The sequence below is a fragment of the Piliocolobus tephrosceles genome, chromosome 2 (genome assembly GCF_002776525.5).
Source record: "Piliocolobus tephrosceles isolate RC106 chromosome 2, ASM277652v3, whole genome shotgun sequence".
NCBI lineage: Eukaryota > Metazoa > Chordata > Mammalia > Primates > Cercopithecidae > Piliocolobus > Piliocolobus tephrosceles.
The window spans coordinates 13,479,186-13,491,101 of record NC_045435.1 but is presented as its reverse complement, the minus strand read 5'-3'; the positions used below and the strand labels follow the sequence as shown (position 1 = coordinate 13,491,101).

At 36.3% G+C, this 11,916-nt stretch overlaps 1 protein-coding gene across 2 annotated transcripts in view; it reads right to left on the bottom strand.

The window, feature by feature from the left end:
• Window positions 1-576: 576 nt before the first annotated feature.
• PROS1 (protein S) overlaps window positions 577-11,916 on the bottom strand; it is a 100,860-nt gene continuing 89,520 nt past the window's right edge. For both annotated transcript variants that reach the window (XM_023216050.3, XM_023216051.2), the window contains exons 13-15: window positions 7,371-7,522; window positions 5,120-5,345; window positions 577-1,944 (exon numbers count right to left, since the gene is read on the bottom strand). In XM_023216050.3, the coding sequence (XP_023071818.2) occupies window positions 1,784-1,944; window positions 5,120-5,345; window positions 7,371-7,522 (539 nt within the window). In that variant the 3' untranslated portion in view covers window positions 577-1,783. The remainder of the gene's footprint in view (window positions 1,945-5,119; window positions 5,346-7,370; window positions 7,523-11,916) is intronic.

Genomic DNA, 11,916 nt, shown 5'->3' with positions numbered 1-11,916 from the left:
ACCAACTCTTTAAAAGTAGGCATCTATATTTCTTGGCAAAGTTCAAAATTAAACATCAATCAAAGATTCTTAGCCATAGGTCTAGACCCTCTCTCTAGCCATGTATGAGCACATCTCAAAGGTAGATGAAATTTATAAATGCGTGTCTGGAGCCTCGACGAGCATCAGTGCGTGCAGAAAGGTTTCTGATGTGAAAGGTAGAATTGATCCCTATATCTGACTTGTATGTGGCATAAGCAAGTGAAAAGCAGGGAATTCCTCCCAAGAAGAAATTCATTTTCCCCTTTCTTTCACTCTTTTTTTCCCTCTCTCATGTCTTCTCTGTTTTTCTTTTTCCTTGCTTTTTTACATGAATGTAATTATCAATAGTCACTTGCTGATATTCATCCCCCATAGTACCTGGTGGCAATCGGGAGAAAAATTCTGTCTAGCAAGACAATTTCTGGGATGTGTCAAAAGACACATGTTACTTTTACTTCTCTTCACTTTCTGAGTTCCAGTCTACCACCCAATCATAAATATTATTCAAATATTTGAGCTTTATCTGTCTTTTAACTGAAGAACTACTTCGTTGTATGAAGAGTTAAATGTCTATTACGTAATTGTATATTTTATTCAAACAGTTGATATAATAAAGATATTCACGTGCATTTTAAAATTATACACCAGTTTATTATGTGATATAAAATATAATGAAAAGAATTTATTTTTGAAAACTGTCAGTGAAACATCTGATGTACATCTGGTTATGAATGGTAGATTCAAATGTGATAAAATTGCCACTTGAAATGTATCACAGTACCAGCAGGCACGTGGCAATCTTACCTCCTTCTTTGATTACAAAGATACAATACTCACTATATCCTTCTGTGGTTATCCTTTTGTTAAAATTTGTTCTGGTTTTCATAGTTCCTTTTGTACTTCAACAATCACATTTTGGCAACTTACTCTGGTAATTAAAAGTTGGATTCAAGGAAAACTACCAACTCCCACATTTGTTCATTCTCCTGTCCGTCTCTGAATTCTATCTTTTGTAAGGTAGACCTTGTATGACGACACAGCCAAATATAAGAAATGTACCCATTTCAGATTTCTCCACGTATCCAACCTAATCTGATGTCTCATCCTGACAGACTGCAGCTCCCAAGAAGTAAGATTCCTGTGCTGCTCTTAGGAAAATTTGTTCCACTTGTTTTCTAATTCAATAAAGATACTGGTTTAAATGTGAAGCCACGCAAGAGAAAGATGAAGCCAAAGCTGGTCCCCCTGAGGAATTGTTTTGAAATAAGGCATTAGGACCCTCCATTCCATTCAGATGTAATAGACTACCATCTCTTCTACCTTCATCAGGAAAAAAACAAAACAAAAACAAAATACTATCTGCCTATGAACAATAGTATTTAATTACATGCACTTTTGTTTGAGCTTACTTCCTTGCTTTCTGAAAAAAAAAAAAATAGGTATTTAGACAGTAGTTCATGATGATAAAATTAAAATTTAGTTTTATGAACAAAAATTGAAACTGTCATTTGTAGGAAAAAATTCAAATTTAAAATTGTTATTTTTCACTATTCTTAGATAGCAAGAGAAGTAAGAATTTCTTTACTGTGATTTACATCACAACAGAATTTTTTTTCCTTGACAAAGGACCTTTTAAAAATCCCAGGGAAGAACCACAAAATAATCAAAGACTGCACATTGTAAATAAAACCCTTCAGCTGTTGTTGAAACATAAGTATAATTACACACAGGGAAAAGGTATTATCAGCAGAGAAAAGATGGCTTAAGAATTCTTTGTCTTTTTCCAAACTGATGGACATGAGTGAGCTCTAATATCATTATGTTTAGAAATGGCTTCATCCAGATCCAACTGTACACCATTAATATTCACTTCCATGCAGCCATTATAAAAGGCATTCACTGGTGTGGCACTGAATGGAACATCTGTAAAAGCAGAATATCAGACTATTAGTCCAAGACTTTTAGTATCTTGTTTGTTTCCAATGAGAGAAGTCGTTCAGACTTCCTATTTCCAGCAAAATTCTAATCCTAAAGGAAAAGTTAATAATGAAATTCTATTCCAAAAATATACATTAAGTGACTCTGATATACATCTTATTATACTTCAGTGAATTCAGCACATCATGAGTTCCTCGGATTTCATTAATACAATTAGTTCCATTTAAACTTAAACGCATTTGAGGGAGAGTAAAACAAGCATATTCTTGTGATATTCTATTTTTATTATACAAATAACATATGATTTTCTCTTTAAACTTAAGCAATATGTTAAGCATTGTTAAATCATTTTTTCAACTCCAAATTATAGCTACTTGGAAATCTCTTTTCAATGCCACGATCAATATATCTCTTTTATTCTTGTTGGAATAAAAGCAGATTTCTGTATTTTTTCCAAAGGAACAGTTTTTTGTTGAGCATGCAATAGGTCATGATAGAGGATTCACTTTCATGTGCTATTTGGAGTTCCTAAAAATAACAATTTCCTTCCTCTTTGTTGGTTTCTCTTCTCCATTAATCTTAACTCACAATGGATATTCTTTAGCCCTTATTCTTCATCTTCAGTACCTCGTGCCAAAAAAAAAAACTTGAAATTTTCAACTTCTAACTTGCCATCACAGTGAATAAAGTTCACACATTATTACGAGTTCATAGCATTTGTTAAGAATCCCTTTCAAGTTGGGCTAAACATCATAGATTTTGCCACTTTTCCTTTTTTGAGAAAAGAAATTACTCAAATTCATTCATTTTTTGAGGAACGCATTACTCAAAATCATCCATTTCTCTTGGGTTTTAATTCTTCACATGTAATTTAGCATGCCTACTTGGCATGCAATTAATAATTTACCCATCACACAGTTTATACTCTTAATATCTCAATATTTAGCTCCTCTCAAATTTTCCCCACTCTTTCTCTCAAGATATTTTGCCTGAAGTTAGTCCTCAGTGCTGTTGCCAAAGTCCCAAAACCACTGAAATTTTGATAATTCTGCTTCTTTTAAACTCTTTGTTGGTTTGATTTCCTAAAATTGCATTCAACTAACTTGTGGATAAGGTAGTAGGTAGATTTCAATATAGAATTCATTCATTTAAACTATAATTTCACTCCCTAATAATTAGGCATGCTCGCTACTTACCTCTATTGATCTATCTATGTTACCTCTATTGATCTACCTACCTATCTATCTATCTATCTATCTATCTATCTATCTATCTATCTATCTATAGCTTTTAAAGCCTATTTACTTCTATTTCCCAAAACCCCAGATACAATTTCCATGTATGGGAAATCAAGACCCTGAGCAGTTTAAGCAATATATTGAAGGTTATCAGAGATCCAGACATCAAACTCAGAATTCTCCCCATGAGAATAAATTGCAAATGTCATCTGAAAATGCTTCTAAATAACTTTCTCTTTTTTTCCATTTAAAGTGAAATATTGGTGCCAATTTCATATTTTCCAATATTCAGTTAAAGATGAATCTGCTTTTCCTCCAATTTTCCCCATCTTGGTAAATGGAATCTCCATCCACACAACTGCTCATGCCAGATACCTAAAAGTCACGCTTATACTTGTCTTTCAGTCATTGAATCCTATTAATTTTGTTTCTAACACATATCTCCAATCTATTCACTGTCCATCATCTTTACTGCTATCACCCTAGTCCTGCAGCTTCCTCGGTTTTCTCATCTGTAAAATGGGGATAACAATAGCACTTACTTCACTGGACTATTTTGAAAATTAAACAAGTGGATATATTTGAAGCACTGTGAACAATGCCCAGACTGTTTGTTTTGCAACAGTTGATGGTAGTTTAGATACTGCAACTATTGTCACTGCTTCCTCATCTGGACTACTGAATAGCCTCTCAGATCATCTCAATTAAACCCACTGTTGTCTCCCACCTATCCATCTCCATCCAGCATGCAGAGTGACTTTTTAAAATTGTAATATTGCTATACTTTTAATAGTTCCATGTCTCTCATTATAACACTTATGACCCTGAACTCGGCCTACAAACAATCCATCCAACCACCCAGTTCACAGCCTCATTATATACCACTGTCTCCCTTGCTCAGTATGCTTTAACCATACTGATATCCTACAGATTCCTCCAGCGTGTCATCCCTTTCCACTCTGCCCACACATGGAATATTTTACTTGCATAATAACTTGATCCCCATTCCCACACCTGGTTAAATTTATTTAACCTTTTCAGTATCAGATTTATAGTTTAGTCTATTATTCAGACCAGTTGTTTCTGGTCCCCACGACCAGGTGAGAAGTCTTTTACTTTTCAGGTTCTAAAAGTAACCCATACTTTTCCCTCATAAAAGTGATCACAATTTTAATTATTTTGATGTTTTCCTAATTAGTTGTTTAATGTTTACCTCTGCTACTAGATTGTTTATTACTATGTTGCGAGCACCTGGGACACAGGGTCTTAATAAAGGCTGGAAAAATGGGGCTGGGTGCGGTGGCTCATGCCTGTAATCCCAGCACTTTGGGAGGCGGAGGCGGACGGATCACAAGGTCGTCAGATGGAGACCATCCTGGCTAACACGGTAAACCTCGTCTACACTAAAAATACAAAAAATTAGCCGGGCGTGGTGGTGGCGCCTGTAGTCCCAGCTACTCGGGAGGCTGAGGCAGGAGAATGGCGGGAACCCGGGAGGCGGAGCTTGCAGTGAGCTGAGATCGCGCCACTGCACTCCAGCCTGGGCGACAGAGCGAGACTCCAGATAAGAAAAAAAAAAAAAAAAAGTTGGATAAATGATAAGATGAACTTAATAATAGATGAATAAATATTGGATAAATACAAATATTGAACTTATAAGAGTATTGTGACAATGAAATAAAATAACATATCCTTTCTGGCTGGGATAGCCAAAAGCAGCAAAACTTGATCAGCCTTAGTTTAACGTTTTTAAACTAAATAAAACAAAAATATGCCAATAAACTGTTGGCACTAGCCCCTAGATAAAGAATAATGAGTACTGGATTTTATGTTCCCTTCTGATGCCTTTTTAGTATAATTATGTATTTAAAATACTATCAATTTGATTTAAAATATACTTTTTAAAACTGAAGAAAAAGTACCTGGAAGGCCACCCAGGTACGTGGCCACTTTTCCTGTCATTGCTTTGTCCAAGATGGCAAGTTGTCTTTGTAGCTCTTCGTGGGAGATGGTTTCTATTTTAAGTGGTGTCAACAACTCCAGATTGTTTCTGTTGACTCTAAATTCCAGATGAGATCGTTGATTGGAACATAGACTTAGGGCCTGTATCCGATATATTACAGTATTTTCAACAGATAACACAATATCCTGAAGAGCAAAGATTCAATATAAGCAAGGAGTAAGAGTAATGCTGCTTAAGAGTGACTTTTGAGTTTTTGAAAGTCAAAAACTAAATTTCAATAAGGAAAGAAAATGTATGATAGAGTCTCTAAATTTAAGTGAAAAATTACTAATTATTATAACACTAACATAATAATTAGGACTAAATTTTAAAATACACACTAGTTTTACAAACTCTAAGTTTAGCTAACATGTAAATATATACTGGCTTCCGAAAATTCAGTAAGACAACCGGAACCTACAGGAGTGTCTTAAGCAATATCTTTCTGTTTATGAGCCTTCCTAATTTCCAAGTTTACATATGAAAAGGGAAGGAGTCGAATCACTCTTTGTTGAAGAAAACACCTGGGAAATTTAATATGCTTTAGTAAGCATATGTCAGCAGGACTAACAGGTTTCTTTGTGCCACACAAGCAATCCTATAGACTTGGGATAAAATAAGTGAACAGGCCCTGAGAAAGAAAAACCAGAGATTGCCAACAGTATATTATAGAACATTTACCAGAAGATTCTCAAGAAAGAAACTGTGTTCATTCTGCTGAACTTTTCAAACTGCCGTTATGCCTAAATCACTCAATGTGTTGAGAGTGATCTCTTCATGTAGCTGATATGGCATACAGGAAAGTGATAAACCATAGTCAGAAATGTTTATTTAGGAATCCAAGATACCTATTTGAAGTGAAAAGACTATACTTTGTAAATACAGGTTGCTTGAGGAAATCTGTTATTGTGTTGTACATGTCCATATCCTTAAACTCATTAAAAGAGATGGTCAATAAAGAAAATGTTCCAGAAAGATCAATGGTATCTGGAATATAGTTATGAAATACTGCACATAGACCTTATGAAGGAAATCTGACATACAAAGAAAGAATCATGGAGGCAAACACTCAAAGGATAAAATAAATATCAAAGACATGGCATGCGTTAACCTCCTCCACTGCACGAATGTAGTGTTGAAGATAGGAATTCAATTTTGTTTACAAAGAAAAACAAACTAGCAAATAAAAAAAACCCTGAAATCCAAATGTAGAAAGCTCCTTAAAGACAGGAGATTAAAACAAAAAAATCTCATCAGGATATTTTTAGGTTACTTATGGTTAACCACCAGAAACTTCCCATCCTCCTCCCTGAATCATACGTTAAGTTGCAAACAGCATAACCTGTTTTACTACAATTGACATTATTCAACCATAGGTCTCTTCCTAAAATCTATTGAAAGCAACCAAGCCAGCCTTGGCATAAACATCAGCTTCTTGCTGTAACTTGTTGGAATCCACTGTGGATGACACATAGACAGAGCAATTATCCTCTAATAGAAGTCTGAATAATACAGATCTTCTGATAACCCTCATATTTCCTTTCATCTAAGGTTTTTTTGTGTTCTTCCTCCTAATTTCAAATAAGAGTTGCCAGTAAGAAGCCAAGTGGACCAGTTTTAACTTTCTCTCCTTTTTCCTAACTTGCTCTTGGGAGAAAAGATTAAGAGTGTAAGAAAGAACAAAACATTATAATTAAGCACTGAATATCTGACAGTGCACTGTAATTAGACTCACTTCTATGTTGACAGTACAGACTAATTCCCACGATGCTTAAAGGATTCTTAATAAGGGTGGATCTCTATGCACTCGGATGATTCCTAGCAGCCTCTGTGAGAGTCTGCCTAATCTTACCTATAGATGCAGTAGGTTTTTCAATCCTCCCTCCCCTTACTTCTTCGTTCAGACCTTGGAAACAAGCCAGCAAAAAAAGTAACAATAATAGACATTTTTTTGAGTCCTTAATGATGTGCTGGAGATTGTGCCAAATACTTTACATAAGTTACGTTATTTAATCTTCAAAATTGTCCTTTGAGGTAAATACTGCCAAATCACTTGACATAAGTTACTTTATTTAATCTTCGAAATAGTCCTTTGAGGTAAGTACTGCTATATATTCATTTTAAAAAATGAAAAGAAAAACAAGGCTCATATAGGTTTAGAGTTAAGTTACCTGTGATTTTTCAGAGGTGGAGTCCACCAAGGACACAGCAAAGGGCACTGTGTTGTTACTAGAAACCAACGCAAGCATAACACCAGTGCCCATGGATGGACGAATATTCAAGGTCACATTTATATGCCAACCCTCAGCACTGGATCCATTATCTATTTGAAAGAATGAAACAGAAATATCAATGCACTCCTAAAGTGCACCAGGAGGAATTATTATTAATACAGTCTGGATAATATTCAAAACTATCTTGTGTAATACTAAACATTTCGTTCCCTTTCTCAATGATCTATATAATCTAGGCAAAACAAAACAATAAAAAAAATTTTTTTCAATGCAGGTAAGAAACACGCAAATGGAGTCCCATCTTCCTGTTCTTCCTAGAAGAGAATTCTGGAATGTGGTGTTAAGGATTATCATGGATTTTCCCTGTTGGCTCTTTAACAGCTCTTCCTTCTCCCTTGCACACTCACCAATGCTCTCAAAGTGATCATATTTCAAAGTACACATTTGAAAGTTCAACAAATTCTCTGTAATCATTGAGGGAAAATCTGGGTACAGTTGCCATCATCACTCCAAAGGATGAATATGATCTATATATATAGGAGAGTTGGATAGTTTGATACTAGAGAAATACACTGACATCAGCAGTTAGTTTTGAAATCAGAATGGGAACCCTTGTTTGGTGACTCTCTTGTCATAATCCTCCACATTCTCCTTCTTCATTACTAGGTTAAGTGTCTATCCCACTAAAGCGCAAGCTCTAGGAGGTATATGTCTCTATCATTGCTTTGTTTCCCCAGCAGTCACTCGATAGATATTTGTTGAATTAATATGTTTCCAGAGTAGTTGGATTCCTAAAAATATTAGTTCATAATCTGAATGAAGTCTTCCTCATGTAATATAATGTAACATATAGCAAAGCCCAAATACCACATGGAGCCCTTGAAAGGGTAAATGTGAATAAGGAAAATCATTTTCCTTTGACAAGATGTTCTTCCACTTAGCCACATATAATGTCACAAAGTTTTCCATTATAATCCTGTAATTCCCACCCAGAAGAAAAAAATAGATAGGCCAGGTGCAGTGGCACATGCCTGTAATCCTAGTACTTTGGAATTGCCTGAGCTCAGGAGTTCGAGACCAGCCTGGGCGACATGGTGAAGCATCTCTACTGAAAAAAAAATACACAAAATTAGCCGAGCATGGTGGTGTGTACCTGTAGTCCCAGCTACTCGGGAGGCTTGATTCAGGAGAATCGCTTGAACTCAGGAGGCAGAGGTTGCAGTGAGCTGAAATCACGTCACTGCACTCCAGCCTGGGAAAAAGAGTGAGACTCTGTCTCCAAAAAAAAAAAAAAAAAAAAAGAATGTGTATACGTAATCATTGTGAAATAAGTAATTTTTAATTGATATATCATAATTGTACATATTTTGGGGTACATATGTCATTTGATAAATGCATACAATGTGTAATGCTCAAACCAGGGTAATTGGAATTTCTATCACCTAAACATTTATCTTGAAATAAGTAAATTTAACACAGGATATTAAACTCAAACTAAAATGAACAGGCAAATGTATAGAAGTTAAAATGAAACATTAAATATTAATTACAAAGTAGATCACTTACAAATTATCCATGAAATGATTAATTACTTATTAAAGTAATTTTTTTAGATACAATGTAACTCATTTTCATTGTCTTTTCAGGATTTTTTTCCTTTGACCAAATCATTGTGGATTTAGTTTTATCCTAATTTAATCCTCACCCCATTTATAACTTAAAAAAAAAAAATCCTTCATATGCAGAACACAGCTAGGCATTGTATTAATTTATGTTAGAAAAAGGGAAATCATTTTTGTAAAATTTGTCCTTAGAAATTTAGTAAAAAAGGCTAGGCACAGTGGCTCATGCCTGTAATACCAGCACTGGGAGGCCGAGGCAGGAGGATCACTTGAGGCGAGGAGTTTGAAAACTGACCTGAGCAACATAGGAAGACTCTGTCTCTGCAAAACATAGAAATTAGCAAGGCATGGTGGCATGCGGCTGCTGTCCTAGCTACTTGGGAGGCTGAGGCGGGAAGATTGCTTGAGCCCAGAAGGTCTAGGTTACAGTGAGCCATGATTGCACCACTGCACTCCAGCCTGGATGACAGAGAGAGACCCTATCTCAAAAACAAACAAACAAATGTAGTAAAAAGAGACTACGAAAGATGGGAGAGTGGCAGGAGGGCAGGCGTTGAAAAATTACCAACTGGGTATCATGTTCACTATTTGGGTGATGTGTACACCAAAAGCCCAGATTTCACCACTACACAATATATCACAATACATGCATGTAATAAATCTGCATTTGTACGTCCTAATTACATAAAAATTTAAAAATTTGTATTAATGCAGTAAACACTTTTTTTTTTTTTTTTTTTTTTGAGATATGCTGTCACTCTGTCATCCAGGCTGGAGTGCAGTGGTAAAGATCATGGTTCTCTGCTGTGTCAACTTATTGGGCTCAAGCCATCCTCCCACCTCAGCCTCCTGAGTAGCTGGGACTACCAGCGCACGCCATCAGGCTTGGCTAAGTTTTGTATTTTTTGTGAAGTTAGGGTTTCACCATGTTGCCAAGGCTGGTCTTAAACTCTTGGGCTCTAGCTCTTTGGAATCTGCCCGCCTCAGCCTCCTAAAGTTCTGGGATTATAGGTGTGAGCCACCTTACCTCACCCATTTTAGGTTACAAATAAACACAAATAAAATGTAATTTTTTTCTTAAAGCAGAGATATCAGATTAATGCTAACAATTTATAATGCTCAAAGTGTTAGTGGCTCAAATAATGAACTATTAAAAAAGAAAAAGACAATTCAATAAAATAAATAGAATATATAAATAGCTAATGAACATATGGGAGGATATTCAAGTTCAATAGAAATTAGGGAAATAATATTAATAGTCAAACCTACAAAATTTATTTTTTGAACTATCAGATTGGAAAAAAAAACTAAAGCATATACTTTCTCATTCTGTTGGTAGAAATATTAATTGATAAAAAATTTTTGGAAAAGAATGTAATTGAACCTCTAATAATTATATATTTGCATAACCTTTGATAGAGATAACCTAATTCTAAAATTTTCTTCCATAGAATTAATCACATAAAGGTAGAAGGAGGTATGTTTTAGGATGTTCACAGAAGTATTATTTATAAGGTCACTATGGCAAGATTCCCTGCTCTACTTAGGCTGTAGAAAATTGGAAGGAGCACTACCCCTACCCTGACAACAACAAAAGCCAAATTATCTGCATAATCACGACTTTTCTTGGAACTATCAAAGAGCTGAGGTCACAGAGCAACAAACTAACCAAAAACCTAAAGAAAGACAGGTGTTTCCAAGGAGAGCCAGAATGAGAACACTTTCTAACCCAGAGCAGATAGGAGATGCCATGCAATTTGCTAAAAATAATTTAGGTAAAGATTTAAACTAATTGCTAAACTCCATGTGGGGGCTGATGTAAGAGCTTAGAAGCCCTAGAAACTGCAGACACAAAGACAATTCATACTCTTTCACAGGCTCTTCTCCACAGACCTTACTGTGCACTCAAGAGAAAACAGAATGCGAGGAAAGAGACCCGAGAAAGCCTCTCTCTTAATATGGTCCTGAAAGCAGTACCAGTTACAAGGTCTTCTCCACAGACCTTACTGTGCACTCAAGAGAAAACAATGCGAGGAAAGAGACCCGAGAAAGCCTCTCTCTTAATAACGGTCCTGAAAGCAGTACCAGTTACAGGGAAGCCACAAAGCCCCACATAGACCCTTCTCGGTCTTCTCTACACAACAAAGTTTTCAAGCCAGGAGAAAGGCAGCAAACCTTGTCATTAGGACACATATGAGGACTCATTGCAACTACAGATTAGGAAAAACAAACAGAAAAGCTATCAGTCATGGAGAAGGAGCAGGAAAACATCTTGAGTCCTGATCACTGGACATCTCCCCTACTGATGAGAGTCAGTGAAGAGAAAGAGTGAATTCCACACTCCTGAGACCCAGGGATACAACACCTGCCTAAGACTGAATTTGTACCAGAACAACATAGAATGCTTCCCCAACATCCGCGTCTTCTCTGACATGTTAGCAAATGTCAAGTAACAAGAGCGCTCTGCTGGGGGTGGGCAAGACGCTTGAGAGACACAAGTGGGAAAGACATTTTCTTGAGGCATATTATGGAGGGAATACATAAAACTGAGCTGCTATGATGAAAAACTCTCTAGGCCAGGCATGGGGGCTCAAGCCTATAATCCCAGCACTTGGGTAAGCTGAGGCAGGCAGATCACCTAACGTCATGAGTTTGAAACCAGCCTGACCAACATGGTGAAACCCCATCAAAAATACAAAAATTAGCAGGGCATGGTGGTGCACCCTTGTAATTCCAGCTACTCAGGAGGCTGAGGCATGAGAATCACTTGAAACGGTGAGGTGGAGCTTGCAGTGAGCTGAGATTGTGGCACTGCACTCCAGCCTGGGCAACAGAGTGAGACTTGGGAAAGAAAAGAAAAG